Source organism: Protopterus annectens, chromosome 13.part0, assembly GCF_019279795.1.
Source record: "Protopterus annectens isolate FY-2018-M chromosome 13.part0, PAN1.0, whole genome shotgun sequence".
Lineage (NCBI taxonomy): Eukaryota > Metazoa > Chordata > Ceratodontiformes > Protopteridae > Protopterus > Protopterus annectens.
The window spans coordinates 119,726,898-119,747,484 of NC_056747.1; the positions used below are offsets into that span (position 1 = coordinate 119,726,898).

Genomic DNA, 20,587 nt, shown 5'->3' on the forward strand with positions numbered 1-20,587 from the left:
ATGTGCAACTCAATTGAAAATTTAGAGAGAAAAAAAATCATACTAAGGTGGAGAAAAGGTGGAGGGGGTGTATACTAAAGAAAGGAACTATTACTGACCATCATACAGCAAAAGGCAGTTAAAGGGCACTGATGTGAACCCCAGGTTATTGTCAAAGCTCCCTTAACAGGGTAGTTCTAGAGACCACATCCTTAAAGCTGAATACAAGGCTGCTGACTGCAAGAACAGTAATGTAGGAATCTCCACTAACGGCTGTGTGTGAAGAAAATTAAGGACTCCAATATGCTGTAAAGGGAAGATGAACAGAATCAGTTCATCCAAGAGTAAACCTCAGAGAACGCACAAAATCAACTCATCTAAGATTAAACCGCAGATCATCATACAGAATAATGTTACTGGTGGAAGACACCATTAAAAAAGGAACACAGAAACTTTCCTCCCTTAACTTAGCATTTCAGTTGCTTAAAAACAAAGCAACTTGACACAGGAATTAAACTGTACTAAAAATGCAATGGTCATCAACAGCCTCTCACACGAGGACAGTAAAAACTAACAAAACAATTTATTGGGCAGACACGCAAGAACCTTAGGGGTTAATAAAGTACAGCTCATGCTCAAATACAGTGTGTGGCAAAGTACAGCTCATGTTCAAATACAGTGTGTGGCATAACACAGTGAAACGGCAAATTAAGTATGTTTTGTGCCATCAAATTTTATTTCCAAGATAAGCACATTAGCTATACTGCATCAGAATGTGAAACAGGAAGCCACTTGGTCATTCCAACTGTACAGCAATGTAAAAACATGAGAAATGAGCTGCTGTCTCAAATTCCACAGGCGTTCTGCAGGACATCCTAAAGACAGAGTGACCAGAATAAACAAGTAAAACTGCATGTTTGTTTCTGAAGACATGGTGGTGAGTCTTTCTGGCTATATGCAAAAATTTTATTCACCAGGTTCCTTCCAGAGCTGGACAGAGTACAACCTTCTAGACTATACAGTATGCTGACTTAACTCATCCGAATGGCACCTCCAGGTGCACCTGCAGTTAACTCCTACTGACGTCTCTAGGAGTCAAATCTTGCTTGTTCATATTTGTGTATAGTAAGTTGTTTACAAAATATTACAAATGCAATAGTGTTTACTATGACTTATGAAATTCAGTTTAAGACCTAGAACCTAAAGAATACAAACACTGTAAAAATAGTTAGTGCTGAAGAGTTTGCCATTTACACTTCTTTCATAACACCTACGGTTCCAATCTGTTTGAAATGTGAGGACATAACTTGATTCTATCAAAAGGCTTAGGCTCCGCCCACTGGAAGTTACACTGCAAACTTCCCGAGCTTCATTGGAGTGAATGAGTTGAAGGAGAACAACTCACCTTTTACCACGGGGTTCCCGGTAGTGTTCTAGACTCCCCCTTTCATTTTTACCTGAAAAAAATTAAGTTAAATGGCAAAAGAATGATGACTTATGGTCCCCAACTTCAAATCTAAAAGTACATCTCAAACTGGGGAAGGGACAGGTGCAAAACAGCAAGAAAACATTAACACTTCAAACAAAAATAGGTCTGCTTTTGTTGCACAATGAAAGGAAAGTTCTAAATTCTAAACAGATGCCATTCACTGGACAGATTATTTTTAGCAAAGCTTGACAGAAAGAACATGACTAATGAATCAGCATTTTTTGAAAACGTCAGCATTTTTTTTATTTTTTATTTATTTTTTTTTAAACACAGGACAAAGGTCCCCCACATTCACTGTGCTGGAAGCTTCAACCCCCCCCACCTCTATTACCAACAACCATATTGGACAGTGTCAAATCTAAAAGTTATAAACTTTCAGCAAGGGGCCAGCGAAGGTGGTGTTGGCACTTAGCAAGGTTCTGAACAGACTACAATCACAGTCTTGTGGACTCCACTGTGGACTGCTGAGTTTACTCACGGTTTTGAAACTTATTCTCCAAAAGCCTTTCACTTGGTTAAGAACAGAACCAGGAAAACAATATCATGTAAAGCGGATATTTTATGGTTCCAAGTCTGTAACACGTGAGACACTACATGCAGTCATTTTACATTTCAGATGATTTCAAAATGTCTTAAAAAAGACATTTTAATCTGGAATAGAAATCCAAAACAAGAGAAAGCCATCAGGTCATCCTTAATACTGGAAGCTTCTCTTTGTCTGAATGTCATCCAATATCTGCTGAAGTTCTTCATCTTCAAACCTGCCTTCAAGGCTGTAAAAGATATGGTACTGTGTCAGACATATCACAATCAAATCATTGATGAGAAAAACTTACATATACATTTTTGCGTGCAATACATGTATATAGCATATTTGGTCTTTCATCTTGTAATGTCACGTAGCTATTGTGCTTACCCCAGCTGAGACTAAAATAGGTCCAATGAGATCAGTGCTCAACCTCAGTTAAATTCAAAATAAACGCACAAAATGTTTCCCCAAACTCAGTAAAACTGCAGTCAAGTATGCTACATTTAACCTAAGTACAAGTTAAAAGTAAAGTGGCATGTACAATTATCCTGACTATATCTGAAGAAACAAAAATGAAAAACAAGCAGGAATGTCAGACACAAAAGTAGTTGAGCATACAAATGTTTTTCCATGGTCAAGACATTGAAAACAAGTGCAAAGTCCAACCCACTGCAAAGGTGTCTACCTTTGCTACTGAATGAAAATGTGCATGAAGCAGCAGCGAAGGAAGGGTGCTGAAGCACCAGAAAACTTTGTTCCGAAGTACTTAACATGACTACTGATCCAGCAGGATGTTCAGAAACCTAGCCATACAATCTCATGAAGTTTTTAATCCTTACATTAAGTATGAATAATCCAGAAATGAGCAGAACATTTACATGTTGCCCCAAGGGTGCCAAACTGGGATGAATTTGGGGTTACCAACCCATCTGTCCAGATTACGTGTGACTAGTTTAAATGAAGTACTTTGCTTTATGTGGACAGAAGACTATTCCAAAGTAGTAGTATTCTCTGTGATACATACCTATTCCTTAAACAGGTTCGATTTATATTACAAGAGAGATTTCGATCTCGAGCAGGTGTCATGCTCCACTGGGCTTGCAAATGAGCAGTAGATCTGACAGGATAAGGTCAGTTTAGGCTGTGGATACTAGGCACAGCTCACCCCTCAGTAGCCTGTATAACACTGAGGGCAAGGCTTTGAGACAGTCTGCATAGTTTCTTTGGATTGAGGTCCTAATCCTCAGACTTATCTCCAAGCCAGCAGCCTGAAGACACAGCAGTTGTCAGCTAGGAGAGATGAGGGACACTAGGAACCTAGTGTCTGCCAAACAGGGGAGGTGATAAGGAAAAGGGAAGACCAGAAATGGGGAAGGAGGGTGTGAAAGAATACTGCAACAGTGATCAAGTAGGACATCTGTTAGTACAGTTGCATAAGAACTTAACCCATATCCTGACTGAAATCACTGTTGCTGTATTCCAAATGGATCGGTGATTCACAAAGCATAAGGGAACAGAAGGAAAGAGAATGGCGAGTATTTTAAAAGACTGCAGAAAAGACTGACCTAGAGAAGGCAGCCCTAGGCCTTGAAAAAAGCAACTATTCTGTCAGACTAGGCCAAAGGGATGGAAACCAAACTTGTCAAGGCCAGAAGGCAGCAATGAGGATTACTGAATTCTCCATCCTTTTGGCTTTCTTTAGGAATTGTGATATGAGAGGAGTCAGGGGGGCATATAACAGACCGGGAGGCCAATCTTGGAGAAGAGCGTCGCTGGGTGACTCCTCTTGAGGGGGGGATTAAGGCAAAGTAACTTCTGCACTTGTTTAGGGGAGAGGCAGATGTCACAGCAAGGTTGGCCCTAATGGCGAAAAATCTTGTTCGCCACTACAGGGTTCAGAGACCACTCATGGGGCATGAGAATAGTCCTGCTCAATTTGTCCTCTATCACACTAGAAGTTCCTGCAATATGCGTTGCTATCAAAGCGGTTGGAAGAAAATCGCCCATTGTCAAACTTGCACTTTTCGACAAAGTGGGTAAGATTTGGTTCTCCCTGGTTTGTTTATGTACCAGACTACAAACATCTTGTCTGTCTGAATAGCTACTGACCCAGAAGAAGGGCATCTTGGAATGCTTGCAATGCCAACAGAACTGCCCTCATTTTCCAGAACACTGATGTGCAAATTCGCCATCAATTGGGACCATGTACCATGGACTGTCCTTCCCAGATAATGCCCCCCCCCCCCCCTATCTGGGAAGCATCCATGGTCACTATGGCTTGGGGCTGAGGGAAGAATGACCGTCAACTAAGAGGATCTGGTTTGAATGCAGCCACCATTTGAGATCCTGTTGGCAACGGCTGGTAAACAAAGCTAAATGAGACTGCAGAGACCACTGGGATGCTAGTAACCACTGTAGAATTCGCATATGAAACCTCGCTAAAGGAACCAGAGTGATTGATAACCGCCATGGAGCCTAAGGTTTGAAGAACATGTTTCGCTGGAACCCTGTTGCTCCAAGGAACTTTTCTGACTAACTCTGATATGTTGTAGTCCTTCTGGAGGTAGGGACGCAATCCCTGTAATAGTGTCTAAATAAGCACTCCAGTTGCTGAGAAGATTGGACTTTTCGAAATTTATTGTTATGCCTAGAGACGTACATTTATGGTGTGGTCTCTTGCCTGTTCCAAAAGACACCTGGTGGTAGCAGTGAGGAGCCAGTAGTCAAGGTACGGAAAGACTCGAAAACCTTGTAGTCTGAGATGAGCTGCAACCACTGTCATGCATTTGGTGAACACCCTGGGGGCTGTGGTAAGACCAAAGGGCAACGCTCTGAACTGGAAATGAGTGGCTCCTAGCTGGAAGAGCAGAAACCTCCTGGAGCTTTTTTCCATGTTTATGTGATAGTTAAGCGTCTTGGAGGTCTATAGAGCACATCCAGTTGCCTTTTTCCAAAAATGGAAGCATGGACTGAACCGAGAACATCCAGAATTTGGTTTAATGAACTGCCTTGTTGAAATAGCTGAGATCCAAAATGGGTCTCCAGTCCCCTGTTTTTTGGCCACAAACGATTACTGCATAAACTCCGGATCCTGTTTGGTCTGGTGGGACTTTTTGGATGACTTTTTTTCAAGCAGTTTTTGAATAAGACTGCTGCTTTCCTTTGATTGGGTGGAACATCTGCAAGTTTTTTCTGGGGTTTGAGACTTGCAGATAGTGGAATTTTGTAACCTTTGGATATTAACCCCTGCACCCATTTGTTCGTTATCATCAACTGCCAGTCAGGTAGATGCAAGGATAAAGGCAATCAGGCCGTCATTCAGGGATGCTGACAAAGTTCCAGAGAAAGATTCTCTGGACCCCTGATTCTGGGGTCCATTTCTGCCCCTAGGGCGGCATCTTCCATTGCTTCCCCTTCTGCTCCAGGGGAAGTCTTTGCCTCGTGAGTCTTGAAAAGACCCTTTGGATTTTTTAAACCATAGTCGCCCACTTCTTTGATTCTTAGATGAAGGCCTCTGAGGAGTGGAGAAAAGTATGCCTATGTTAGACAGGGTCTTACCATCTTTCTCACATCTGGCTAGGGTGTCTTTTACCTATGGGCCAAAAAGGGTGGATCCATTAAAAGGAGCATTGCAGAGCCATTTAGAGAAAGTCATCTGTCAAAGTCACACAAGTGCATCTAGGAATGCCTTCTAATGGCTATGCATGAACCCGCTGCCTTGTTCATCCCTTCAGCTGCATGGGCAATGAGGACGAGTTGTTGATGGCATCAAGGGTTGCAAGCTGAAGGGAAACTGTCACAGACCTCTTCAGCCACTGCTCCTGAGAGAGTATTTGAAAGGTCTTTAATCAAATCTCTCTGTAATTTGGTAAAGTGTGCCATATAGTCCAAGAACCGTAGAGGGAAGGTCGCTGAAGCATAAACACGCTTCCCAAATCTATCCAATGTCCTAGACTCCTTGTTTGGACGACTGATAGTCAGACTTCAGCGAGTTTCTTTTTGGTGGAATCTGCCATCACCATAGCATCGACAGGAATCCCTATAGACCAATGTGGTTCATCTTTAGTGGGCTGATAATATCTAGTCAGGTCTCTTGGGGATTGGCTCTATGGAGTTGGGCGTCTTCCAAGCCCACTGAGCCATTAGTTTAATATGATTGTCAGCGGGCAGAGAACTCCGAGAAGTAGAGGGCTGGGCACAAAGGCTCCAGTTATACGGACTCTTCTGAGGAAAGTTGAATGGAGGACCAGCTACCCCTCAGTTTCAGGATTTCTAGGATGTCCCTGAAGGAAACATCAGGGGGTGACCTGGGGGAACCTTCTCCATCAAAATCAGTATCTTCTGTGAAGGACTCTTCCAAGTGCTTCCCCTTGCACTTCTTCAAAGGGACTTTCTTGGGGTGGTGATCTGTGGAAATGTCCGAACAGAACCACTAAAGTGGGTGTCATCTGAGACTTTTTGTGCCCTCTGTCCAGGGGGTGAGACTGATGGTAGCTCAGGTCTTGAGGAGGTAGAAATCTGTCCTGACACGGATGGCAAAGAAAGAGTCCCCAATGGGCAATGCCTTCTCCATTATCCTAAAGGCTGTCCCCCCGCCAGTAGAGGGGGGGGCGAAACCGGGGTCACACCCCACACCAAGAAGGCAGCCTCTGGAACAGAAACCTAGGTTGATCTTACAAGGCAGAGGTGCCAAGGAATCCCGGGAGACCTCCGGTGCCAAAAGCTTGGAGGAACTCAAGACAACTCTCGGAACTGGAGATGAGGAAGCTACTGGAACCAAAGCAGTTGACGCTGGAGGAGTTGGAACAGAGGGCTCCAAGGTCACGGCAGGAGTTGGAGGAGGAGCATACGGAGGCGTTATAGCTAGGCTAGCTCCAAGGCCAGCGTGGCTAGGAACCAAGATAACCCCCCTAGCCATCAGGAGCTGATCCACCAGTCTCAATACATCAGTCTCAGACAGACTTAGATCGAACGGAAGGGAAGGGGAGGAGGGAGATCTGGTGGGAGTCTCGCTTCCAAAAATGGACTGAGTGGCATGTCTTTAAATAGATCAATGGAAGGAGAACATGGGTAGTTGCAACAGTTTCGGCACTGAGGGATGTCTCGGTACCAAATCAGAAGTTGTCAGTTCAGAGGGGAGCTTGGGTCTTGAAGCAGATAAATCCTCTTGTGGTGAGGAACTCTTCGGTACTGAGGAGGAGTTGGGTAACTTCTTGATCGGTTCCGAAGACCTTGGAACCTAAGCCCTTTTCCTCAAAAGGGAGGAAGATGCGTAGGAAGTGCTAGTTTCAGGTCTAGGCTCAGATAAGGCTTTGTCAAAGTTAGTTTTAAGAAGTACTTTTAAAATTAACTTGTTCTTTCAGTCAGGGTTTGTGTAGAGAACCCACGACAGATTGGGGAAAATCTATTTACAAGAGGACTGCTCAAATAATATACACAAAACGAACAATTGTCCGAATTGGGCATCTTACCTTCACATTTTTGGCACCTTTTAAATCCTGAGGTGCCTTTACTGGACTTAGCAGGAGAAGTTTTTGATTGGCCATTCTAAATAGAAATAGCAAACATTACAGTCATGTGACAGAGAGAAACAACAGACTTTACAGTCACGTGACACAGAAAAAATCCACGATTCTGTATTTTTTTTTTTAAACTAAAGAAAGAAGGAATTTATAGAAAAAATACCAGCAATGGTAAAATGGAATACCTAAAAGGTAATAAATAGGAAAAAGTACCAACAATGGTACTTGAGTTCTACCAACAGTAGTAAAGGAAAGAAAAAGACAGAATAGAGATAACCGATAAATCTAAGAGCTGGTAGATGGAAAATTCTCATAAGGAATAAAGAATATTAAGAGATATTAAGAATTACTCAGTGTTATAGCCAAGGCTCGAGAGAAGGAAGCTAACGCATCTGGTCTGCGAAGTGGCAAATGAGATGTCAGGTAATCTCTGAGGAGCATTATGGGTAGTGCCTGGCTCGAGAGCGCAAGCTGGAAGATATGGCAGAGTCAGTTCTGAGGTTCGGAACCAAACCTACTGTCAAGGATTGTGTGAAGACTGACATCACATGGAAAGGTTTCCAACAGTGCACTTACTGGACATCCATACTGCAGAAGCCGACTGCCAAAACTACAAGGGTCTGAAGCTGACAAAAGGCAACACAAGTGTGCCTATGGCAATAATGTTCTGAATTTTGCCACAACCACACATCTCCTTTATACTAGCACATCTTCAAGATGAATGGATGTTGCACAAGGAAGGGGACCTGTAACTTTGTAGACAGGCCAGATGAACAGTATCCTTGGCAGGGTATGTCTTGTACTGTAATGGCTACTGCAACAATGATCTAATGAAGATAATCAGTCTGAGATGATACCTGGCTGGGATCTCCACTTTCTGAATGGTATTGCAATTTCTCCTGCAAGAAAGCTCTGCACCAACAGATTTCAGGAAAAGCACTGAAGGGGATCATGGAAGATTTTCCTCAGTTTTCAGCCATACCCAGGATCCCTGAAGCAGCTGAGGATGAAATTCAGAGAATTTGTTTCAACACTTGACCAGGTAAAGTCTAAGCAGGGATAAATTTGAATGCCATTTGTTCTGCAAAAGGGCATCTCTGGAGCCAGACTGCTGTTCTGCCACAAACCTTAGGAACCTTCTGTGTTTTCTGGTAGGAGAATGTTCAGGTAGATGTCTTCTAGGGTATGGGCAATCATAGAGACCGCCTAAGAAAATAGTGACAGGAATCCTTGCAGAGTGAACATTATGAACTTGGGAAATTTTAGAAACTTGTTCAAGGGAGAAATGTCCAGAATGGGCCTCCAAAAGACCTTTTCTTGGGACTAGAAAAACCCTTGAGTAAAATCCATGACCTTCCTCCTCAAGGGAACATTTACTATAGCTCCCCATGTCAAAGCCTGCTTTTAGGACCTGTGGAATAAGGCTTGCTTAGTTTTCGGCTCTAGGGCTATTCCACTGAACGGAGGTCTTTTCATGAACTGAAGACTGCACCATTTTTTTCCAAATGAATGCTTATTACTCACTAGTCATGTGTTACTTTTTAATCTTTTTACAAAAAAATCACTGTCGATTTGAGGTGGTGGAGAGAGGGTTGGGGGTTGTCCTGGGGAGTGGGCAGCTTGGTCTGAGCCCCAGTCCTTAGGATCCTCAAGTTTTTCTCTGGGTTTTGCTTGATATTCATTTTCTGAATTTTCCTTTTTTTCTCCTCCGTTGACAGATATGGTGGGCTCCTGCGTGAGGTTGAAAGACCAGGTCATGACAAATATTTCTGGTGTACCAACGCACACGGTTAGGAAAACCTCTGGCATGTCTACCTGGTTTTACCAGTTTCTTATATACTGCATGAGCTGGGACTCCAGAGAAGAGATTCTTAATTTGCAAAACAATTTTATCTTTCAACCATTCTGAGTTCCTCTGCCCACCACTCTACACTCGTTTCACATCCTAAGTACTTTCTCAGTTTTCCAAATCCTATTCCTCTAAATAAACTCTACCCCCTCCCTCTACATTTCAACCATCTTGTTCTAAAGGAAATTACTCACTTTGAATTATCCTTGTTCATTCTCACTTGTCAGTTTTATGTACCGAATTATTGCCATTTACATATTTTTGTTCTACATACCAATTTGCTTTGATTATGTACCATTTTAGCATTTTTCCTTTTGACAATTTTCTACATGTGCATTTCAAAGCTTTTTGCAGTGGGCCTCTGATGAAATGGAACTTTTCTATCCAGTCAGAATCTACTAGTTAAAACATGCAAATATAAATAAAGGAAGAAATAAGTGGGGCACTGAGGATTGCCATGTTAATGCTGTCTGGTAGGGTCATGATCCTCAGCAACAAGCGTCTCCTGGAAATGTACCCTGCAGCAGCAGCTGCTGCGATATGATGCTTCCATTGCATCATATCCTTTCAAGTTACGTACTCGAAGAAATGGAGTTGTCACAAATCAAGCAGCTTGTCTTGAGCCCTCAACTTCAATTCCTCTACTTTAATCTTTGTTTTCTCCAAAACGGTTTGTTGGTAATAAAAGCATGTGGGACTGGCAGTTCAAGGCCATGAAGGAAAGGACAGCAGCAGCACGTCTTTTTTCAAATCTTAAAGTCTGTTTTGTCTGTCATTTGGAATATTGCTCCTGGTAGGAACCAAGGCTGTTCCCTTCCTGGGATACAATGACACCTTAAGCTGGATCAGGAAAAGGATTCTTTGCCATGGTGGCACAAAATCAGGGCTACGATTTTTTTTTTTTTTTTCAATGACAGTCAGTCTTTAGGGTGAAAGCCAACTGATAAGACTCCAAAAGCTTACTAAAAAAAAACCTCTGTGCACAATCTGTTTTAACACACCACACAACTATAGACTTTAACAACTTCCTCTAAGCTATAGTCAGATTCCAAATCAGACATTAGCTAAGATACTATTAATGCAGACTAACCCAAGTGACTACAAACTGTGGAAAGGCATACATGACAATTCTAACTGCACTGCAAGAACAACTGAAGTTGGTGTTGGCCGACTCATCCTTTCTACCACTGCATGCACATGTCTGGATGGGAGGGTCTTGAAGTACGTGTGTGTGTGTGTGTGTGTGTGTGTGTGTGTGTGTGTGTGTGTGTGTGTGTGTGGGGGGTAAACCTCCTGAATACCCATCTGCATTCTACCTGAAGGAAGGGTACACCAAAGAAATGTGGGTTGCAACAGTGTATATGTTATAATATAGATTAACTATATCTAATTTTTTGTATTTGGGGGTAGTGCACTGATCAATACTGACCAGTGTCAGGTTTAGCCCACACTAAGGTGATCAGGAATGTAGAGATTAGTCTGCACGCAGCTGACAGAACACTGGTAACATTAAGAGATTCAGCAACAGGTCAAAAATGATCTACATACCAATGGGCAGCCAGCATGCAATACCCAAGTGCTCATCAAGACATTCAGCACCAAGCTTTGAGCCAGATACAGATGGACAGCGTCTACAATGTCAAAGCCTGTCATCTGATCAGGACGTTCACGAGCGAGTTACGAATGAATCCGGCGTCAATGAGCTGCTTTTGTCCTGATGTGTGGGTGTGGTGGGCAGTGGAATTTGCATGCCTTTGTGCCTCGGATGTCTCTTCTGTTTGGGTATGCTTTTGCGGACCTCTGCATATGTGGGGGTGTGTTGTGCATGTGTGGGTGGTGCTCAAGGTGTAGTGTTCATGTTGCCAACCTTCTCAGTACCAGATATACTGGGTTTGTGGGGGATGGTGCAATGACACTAGGTGCTTGATGTAACTGCATCTCACAAATTATGTTCCTAGGTGGTGACAGTAGAAGGTAGTTTGTGTACATGAGGCAGTTGCTACACTGTCTCAGGATGCCCATATCTACCAGACTAGCAGGAGAAAATGTAGGAAACTGTCAGAGGCCGATGTGGGATCCACGACTTTGCTGATCGGGCTGACTGGGGGCAACCATCCAGCGGATTGCCCCAGATGTAATGACTGCAACAGTGAATACACTGTACACATCTGCACTTTTTTTTCAATCTACAAAAATAAAAACATCTGCAGTTTAAATAATAACAGACTAGATATAAAAACACTGGTCAAGAATCAAAACAAGTTATATGACAGTCATTTAATATTTAGCAAAATTTTAGACAGTTTGTAGAGAAATTATAGGTAAATGAGTACAATACAAACAGGAATTACAACATTACATTAAGGCAGCAGAAATACCTCACTAAAAGAATCACAGGCCTAAAGCACATGCCCTATGCTGACCGCCTTAAAAAACTCCAGCTATAACCTGTCGCATATAGTCTACTCAAGAAGCGATCTCTGCTTAACATACAAGGCCATGTCAAACCCAGAACTGTTGGACATGCTGCACTCAGAGAAATCCCAATCCCCCAGAGCCACACACTCCAGGGATCTAAACCTTGTCATCACAATAAACAAAACATGCTGGAGGGATAGGTTCCTGATCCAGAGACTCCCCAGACTCTGGAATAGACTGCCCATACATGTCAAGCATAGCGCCTCCTTGGCCCTCTTCAAAAGGAACCTTGACGATTGGATGGGAGAAAGGAAATTCACCCCGGGGATCATGTCAGTCGCCCTGCTAGACAGGGGTCCAGGGAAGTAAATAGTGTGGGAAGAAATAGCCAGGGAATTGTTATGGCTAGGCTTGTATAGGCCCTAGGGCCGATAGCCTAGTACCAATCTATGAGCCTATGAGAAACTGAAAGCCAAGAGGGTAAAGGAGGAAGGTCTAAGAGTAGTAATACTAGATAACAGAAGTGCTACTAAGAGAAAACTTGTAGCTGGAATTCCTTAGAAAGGGTTAAAAAACATCCAGCTGAAGCTCTGGATGCAGGAGACCTGTATCTAGACTATGCTACTCAATTTTAAGGTTAAGAACTCGGCAAGAAAAAAACTCACAATGAAGCCCAGATTAAATCACTTGTATTCAAAAGAACAGAATTCGCAGTATGAAAAAATAGTTAAAACAGCAACAAAATGTAGTAAAATGCAGTTAAACCATAATTAATTGCAACAGATAGCTGTGAAATATAGTTAATCAGTAGATTGCTTTGAATTACTTTACAATAACCATCATTTCTCCTTTATTATTAACCACTTTTAAAGCACAGTTTCATATTACAAATGGTTCACATTATTAACGTACAGTGTTCACTAGCTTGCCACACAGTCATGATACACAGCATAATTTAACACAGTTTTACAGAGATGCAATCACAAGTTAACATGTACACACTTTAGGCACAAGCAAACCTATGTGAAAGACAAGCAGCTCTATGCACAAGCAAGAAAGATAACAGTAAGGGACAGCAGCGACCATTATCCGTTTAGGAGAAGCAGTTTGGGTGGTAAATAAAGATGCAGAAAAACAGAGCAAAGGCTTGAAAAGCCAGATTAACCACAACCAAAGCAAGCCTTGTATAAAGATAGTTAGAAAAGAGAGTATTGCAAAGAAAAAAATTTCCAAGTAGTACAAATAATGGGCCGAGAGAAGACTAAAACAGAATGGGTAATGGACAGCAAGCAGACCTGGTAAGCTTGCATAAAATAGGGTGTTGGCGTCAAGCAGCTTAACCTCAATGCAAAACAAAATTGCATGTACACTTGAAAAAGAGGAAAGCAGAACAAAAGGGAAAACTGTAGCATCATAAGGGCAGCCAGGATATTCTATAAAGATCAAGTCAGGTTCAGGAATTTAACTTGCACATAAATTAAACACAGAGAATTTGAGAAGGAAGTTGCGGCTTCATTCCTCTATGCCATGAAATTAATTGAGTTTAAGTTTCTGGTACAAACGGCATCAGTGCTGCAGGGTGTAGTCACAGCTCTCACTATGAAATGCAGTCAGCTAGACTTGGCAGTTTAACTTGTATTTACAGAGCATAAGTATGACGACTGCAGGGTCAGGATCTGGAAAGCAGTAACACAACTGAAGATGGTGCTCACATGCAGTTCCAGAAAAGTAAAATGTTTTCTATCTTTGACACTATGGCCCACCATCTTCTTATGAGTGATGTTTCATATACTTTATATGATATTAAAAGTCTGTCACCCCACACACCCTATATGCATGTACAACTGCAGAAATTACTTGCAACGGGAAAACTCTCTCATTTTGAGCTACTTCCTTACGAAGTTTAAACATCTACTGCGCCCACTTAAGCTGGCAGTCAGCAAAGTGACTGGGGATGCAAGTGCTCAACAAGCTGCTTCCTCCAGTCAACAGTTTGATTCTCTCAGCCTTCACCTGCTTAATGTTATGACCTCTGAGAAAATCACTTAACCAGACAGTGCTCTAGGGCAACTGGGAATTTGGAATATATTCCTCAATGATCTCCTGGACAACTTGGCTACCAGTTTCCTATGCACATCAGATAGAGACTGGACCATCATTAGCCCCTGAAAATGAAATTCTGCTTTCAAATTATGAAGACAGACTGAACTTTTACAATGAAAAGGGCCCACAAACTAGATCACTTACCTTGTTAATATAAACAGCAAGTAAAGAAAATAAAAATATTAAAAAGGCTACTAAACCTAACAGTGTCAAGTTATTTGACAGTTAACACGATACCTCGACCCAATGTAGAAAAGGGGGCTGATGATAAAGTTTTATCTGTGCTGCTGTACAGAACTTGTAACAAAAAAAAAAAAAGTCTCACCTGGGAATGAGGGCTTTGGCTTCCTCTGCAGTTTCTGGGCACAGATTAGCCAAGCTGGCCAGTTCAAACTTGTGTAACTTTTTCTGCAGCAACAAACTGTTAAGAGTACAAAAAAGATGCCTTATACCTCAGACACTGGCAGTTACTGAATTTCACTTTTACTAATCTAATGTTTAATGATTTGATTAAACACCACAAACAGAATATGCTAAAAAAGCACACAAAAACAAAAGAAAGTAGTCAACCAGTGCAACTCTCTCATCTAGGATTCTCCGATCTCTTCTCTTTGCCTTCCCTATCAAGGATTAATAAGGTATACCCAATCTGAAGTCTGCAGTCTAAAGGTCTTTTTGGCCTCCTCCCATTTTGTTACCTTTCCCTCTGTTTGTTCTAACACCTTGGCTACTTTGTCAGTCCCCTCCTGCCTATATTCTGTAACTATTTCTGTAGTCATTCATTCTTGAATCAGGACAATATTTGCCCATTCCCACGCTGGCTTAGTTCTTGGTATACTTTCTGCTACTTTATGAATATAATATTCTGCATGACTATTATTCTCCTTAAAGTTCTGCGCCCAAAATTCCACTTCTTCCTATTTCTTGATTATCCTCCTACTTCACCATGATCATCCTTTTCCATTTTGAACTGCAGTTCTCTGCTTGTGTTATGTTCAAGAGCCTTAACCATGTAGCTCTAAAATATCCCTTCAAACCAGGTAATCCTAAACCTCCTTATTCTACTGGAGGTAACAACATACACTACTCGACTCCTGCCAGTTTCCCCTCCAAAATATAATCCTTCAGCCTATAGTTGATATAAATATGCCTGACCCATGTATAAAACTAAAGGGACAAAACATTTTTGCTCTTTGTATCTTGTTATCCATATCCACAGGTAAGAGCTCAAAAGCATCCATTTTCTGTTATTGTATTATCTTTTGTTTAGTCTCTTCCCACTTTTAAAACTTTTCCAACTCTTTTGGGGTACTAATACCATGATAGGAATGGACCCTATTCCTAAATCAAAGTATAATTTGATGCCAGCCAGAAGTGCTCTTTCACAGCACCTGCAATGTGCCTAGTATTACTCTTGCAATTCGTATGGAGTTACATACATCAGTAACATATCTAAATATGACTGTAGATTCTAAGACCCATTGCTCCTACTACTATTGGAACAGTCTGGGCATCTTTCTTCACATTGCTCTCATTTCTGCCTGCAAATCCTGATATTTTATGACTCTCTCTCTCTGTATGCAAGACACCGTAGTCACTGGGTGTAGTGATTTCAATGATCAATGCTACTTTTGCCTTCTTTTCATGGACCACTATCTGGTTTTCTCGCATCTACCTTTTGAACTGTTTCTATGATGTTTTGTGGCTCACGTTTCCAGTGTTTTTCAGCTACTTCAATATCATAATGTTCGCACAATTCCCAGTGCAACAGTTTTGCCATATTATTATGCCTTTCAGTATACAGTCCTTCTGCCATTAGTATGTCACAACCAGTAACAAGGGAGTGCAACTGTTTCCAATTCGGTTTTACAAAAAGTACAGTTTTGTACCTACCATAAATGTAGATGTTCGAGTGCTAATACAGCTGCAGTCATAACAGATGGGGTTCTTCTGCCGTCAGGCGGGTCCTCGGTCGGCCGAATTCCAAAGTCTAGGTCCGGCGTCGGTTGTCGTCGCTTATTCCCTGATGTCAGTGCGACAGGGGTATAAAGGAACTAGCAAACGCCATTTTCTTCAGTTTTTCTTGCCCCAGATGTCAGGTGCTCCCAAAAGGAAGGCAATACATAAATTTGTGTAATAATGCAGTACAAAGTAATCAAAATACAGTAGTTGTAAGCAAATACATCATAAATGAATACCCCAATCAGGTTGTATGAGGATGCGTTAGCCTATAGGCCTGTCCCAAGAGGGGAAGGAGGGAGGGAAACCTGGACTGCAGCTGTATTAGCACTCGAACATCTACATTTATGGTAGGTACAAAACTGTACTATGTTCATCGTGCATACAGCTGCAATCATAACAGATGGGTAGAATTCCAAAGTTAAGAAAGGGGTGGTAGACACTAGGTGGAACTAGGAGGAGCCAAAATGCCCTGCAACACTGCAGTGGCAAAGCCTGCTCTAGATTTGGAGTATAATGGTAGGTTGTAGTGCTTGGAGAAGGTATGCACAGGACTCCAAGTGGCTGCTTCCAAAATATCCTTGGTAGGAACTCCTCTGAGGAAGGCTGCAGAGGTGGCTGTGGCCCTGGTGGAATGAGTTCTAATGCCTGTAGGTACAGTTTTGCCATGAAAGGAATAGCAAAAACGTATGCAGTGGGCTTATCCATTTTGAGATTGTCCATTTGGAAATTGGCTTTCTTTGAGCTCCTACCGCATAGGCCACAAAGAGCTGTTCTGATTTTCTGAAAGGCTTTGTTCTGTCCAAATAATAATGCAGTTGTCTGTGGATGTCCAAGGAATGTAGTAATCTCTCCCCTTTGTTTTGAGGATTAGGATAAAAGATAGGTAAATGTATGGCCTGATTTAAAGCTACCCTGGATACTACTTGAGGCATAAAGGATGGGTTGGTTCGTAAGGAAACTCTGTCCTGATGGAAGATGATAAAAGGCTGGACAGCCATGAGAGCCTGTAGTTCTGAAACTCTACGAGCTGAGGTGATAGCCAGAAGGAAAGCTGTTTTCCAGGACAAATATTGCAAATCTGATGAGGCAGCTGGCTCAAAAGGAGGCAAGGTCAGTTTTTCCAGAATGAAATTAAGATCCCAAGCAGGTATTGGTTGTTTCCTTGGAGGTCTTAAATTCTTAGCCCCTCTGAGGAACTGTCTTAAGAGAATAAAGGTGGATCAGTGTTGTATTCTGCAGAAATGGCTGAGGCATGGATTTTGATGGAGGAGAAGGAAAGTCCACTGCTTAGCAGTTCAGCCAAATATTGTAGTATTTGAGGTAAATTCAGTTTTCCAGGATCCTGGCCTTTTTTCTCATTCCAGACACAAAAACGTTTCCATTTTGCGGAGTAAGCTTTTCTAGTTGATGGCCTTCTGGCCTCCAAAATGACATCCTGCACCTCCTTGGAGAGTATGGCCTGTTGTGATGCTAAGGAATCTTCCAGGCGGCTAGATTGAGCGTTTTTAGCTGGCTGTGAAGAGTTTTGAAGCTGTGCTGAGTCAGAAGAGGCGGCATTAGAGGCATGGTCCATGGTGGCGAATGAGTCAGGCTCCTCAGGATTGGGTACTAGTGTTGTCTTGGCCAGTCCGGAGCAATGAGAATCATCTTTGGTCTGTCTGCTCTGGTTTTCAATAGAACTTTGGGCAGCAGAGGAAGAGGTGGGAAGGCATAAACTGTCATTGATGTCCAACTGAAAGAAAGAGCGTCCACTCTCCAGGCCTTTGGATGGAAGATCCTTGAGCAGAATTTTGTCAATTGATGATTTTTGTGGGAGGCAAAGAGATCTATGTCTGGCCTTCCCCATTCTTGGATTATTTCTGTAAAAACTTTTGGATGCAATTTCCATTCATGTGGATCTGTCATATTCCTGCTTAGGTGGTCTGCCAGCGTGTTTTCCTTGCCTGGCAAGTACTGTGCTTGTAGTTCCATTTGTAAGTCCATGGCCATGTTCCAAAGTGACATGGCGAGTCTGCATAGGGGGTAAGAATGTGTTCCTCCCTATTTATGTACCACATAACTTACATTCTGACTATTGATGGGTTCGTCGATCCGGCTCTGACTCTCTGCACGCTATGCTACAGAGCGAGGCCCTCTATTGGCTGCTGAGCTATCTTCCCAGGATGCACCACACCACTAATCCCCAGATACAGCGTCCTACCACCTAGGGGTGGCTCATTGGAACACCACACTCTGACTGGACTGGAACCAAATGAAGCCGCGCCCAAGCACATCACATGTAATTTCTAATGAGAAAATGTGAAGCGAAGCGGAAGACCATGTAGCAGCAAAGTCACCAAAACCAATAGCAGAATGAAGAATGAAATGCCAACAAGTAGCCATAGCCCTTGTGAAAGAGCCTTGACAGAGGTGGTAAGCTCTTTGTTAGAATAAATATAAGCTTGTGTCTGATATGTCTGGCGGCCTCTGAGATCTATGGAGACATCAAACACCCTTCTCCAACAATGGGAGAATGGTTTGTAGAGTGACCATTCGTATGGGTGGCTGGGTCCGATTTTTGGATTTGGGGGCTTAGAATGGGATTGAGTAACTCCTCCGCCATAATCCCAAGCACCCATCGGGTCCTGGAGTGATCCCTTCCAGGCCTTCAGGTGTTTCGAAAACCACTCCTCGACTGGCTCGAGCAGCACAGCCGGCAACTGAAATCTCGTAAAGGGCCAGATAGTTCAAAGACCACCAGTGTAAAGGCTGCTGAACTAAGGGTGCGCTTTTGCGTCCGATCCATGCTCCTAGACTCCGCACTGGAACTCTGCGGCGGGGGTCGGGTCAGCCGACTGCACACCTCCACTGGTTCTCACTCCCACCTTGCAAAGCGTGCGAGCTGTTAAGCTGTTGGAGGAGGAAGAGGGAGTGGAGTGGGACATCGGCCAAAGCAGCCAAATGGGAGCCGCCATCTTTGACTTTGGAAGACTGGGAAGTCGAAGGAGCGAAGGCCACCCTGTCCATCCAATCAGACATCTTGGATGATCTCGAGGTACGATTTCTCCCCGATTCCTCCTCCATCGGACGCCCGGGCGGGGACCCGGCCAATTATGACTCAATCATTGCTCGGCTCCGAGAAATTTTTCAATTTCCCTCTTTGCCGCCGATAAGGACTTCGCCTTCGAGGGAGTCTGAGCCGATGTTGACGGGCTCTCCAATATCAGGAGAGCGATGAGGTGAGCCGCCTCTCGATCGAGACCTCCCACCGGCTCGAAAGCAGAGAGGCATCGAGGCAGACTGAGCATGCTCCACCTCGTTCCCTGCCGCGGGAGCCGCATCCGTGGAGCTGCTTAGAGTCTGGTTCTGTTTACTTAGCGTGCGGTTCCGACGCTTCTTTCCGGGCAGAGCTCGGAGGGAGAGAAAAGCCTCAGATAAGAGAAGGCTTGAGGAAGCAGTTAATCGCTGAGATTGTTTTGGAGGACCTCTAGGAGAAAGATGGCTGGATGATGACTACCTCTTGCACATTCTTTGCAGATGTTTAGCACCTTAGCACCCTTTACAATGGAGCGCTTACGAGGTGGTAGATTTTTATGCCACTGCTCTGCGCACCTCGTGCGAGGGTTTAGGAGGGTTTATGCTCTAATGACATAATCAGGCTAAAAAAGATACGAAAATTACACAACAAAGGGTTTGACACACAAGAAAAAAAATATATATATATATGCCACTAGATTAGTGTTGAATACTTAAACTAACCTCTCTGCCTATAGCATGTTTAGTCGAGACGGGAGGAGGGGATCGCTCCCAACCCATCAGTCAGAATGTGTGGTGTTGTCTGTTCTTATCAATAGTTGACCTGGTTGTAGAAGGTCCTTGAAAGCTATAACAGCATTTATTACTGCTAGCATTTCTTTTTGATTGATGTGAAGGTGCTTTTCTTTTTGGGACCATTTTCCCTGAATGCACCGATCTTGTCATGTGCGCCCCCGCAGGCGTAGTCCGAGGCATCTGTTGTGATGACTTTGCTTGAGGCTTGCTGAATGGAAGACCTGTGTTTGTTTGACATGCTTGAGCCCACCACAGAAATTCATTTTGCAGACATGGAATTAGTGGTATTATTGTTTTCAAACTGTGGCTGTGTTGAGACCATATGTTTTTCAGGTACCATTGTAGTTTCTTCATATGCAGCTTTGCACATGGGATTAGTAAGATGCAAGATGCCATGAATCCCAGAGCCTGCAGGATTTTACTTGGTCAGCCTGGTGCAATTTGCTAGAGTTCTGAAGTATTGAGTTAGTTGCCCCTGCTTCTCTGGCGTGAGGTAGGCCATCTGGGTGTTTGTGTCCAAATTGGCACCCAGGAAAATTATCTTCCAAGAGGGTATTAGCCTTGATTTCTTTTTGTTGACTGTGTATCCCAGAGTTTTCAACAACATAAGCCAGATGTTTCAGAAGAATGTGCTTGCTGTCCGCTTGGATCAGGCAGTCGTCCAAATAGGGGTATATTTGTATCCCTCGAAGTCTGCAGTTGGCAAATACTGATGCCAGGCATTTCGTGAATACTCTGGGCGCAGTAGATAAGCCAAAGGGCAATGCAGAGAATTGATGAGTTGAACCTGCAAGAAATCAGAGGTATCTTCTGCAATTTTGTCTGATTGGGACATGCAGGTATGCCTCCTTGAGGTCCAATGTTACCAGCCAAGACCCCTTGCCCAGCATGGGAAGAAGTTGCTGTAGAGTGAGCATCTTGAATTT

The 20,587-nt window shown here is 43.1% G+C and overlaps 1 protein-coding gene across 3 annotated transcripts in view; it reads right to left on the reverse strand.

The window, feature by feature from the left end:
- Positions 1-1,685: 1,685 nt before the first annotated feature.
- The window catches only part of POLR2D (RNA polymerase II subunit D), a 118,231-nt gene continuing 99,329 nt past the window's right edge, over positions 1,686-20,587 (reverse strand). For all 3 annotated transcript variants that reach the window (XM_044090701.1, XM_044090700.1, XM_044090699.1), the window contains exons 4-5: positions 14,215-14,310; positions 1,686-2,241 (exon numbers count right to left, since the gene is read on the reverse strand). In XM_044090701.1, coding sequence (XP_043946636.1) covers positions 2,163-2,241; positions 14,215-14,310 — 175 coding nt within the window. In that variant the 3' untranslated portion in view covers positions 1,686-2,162. The remainder of the gene's footprint in view (positions 2,242-14,214; positions 14,311-20,587) is intronic.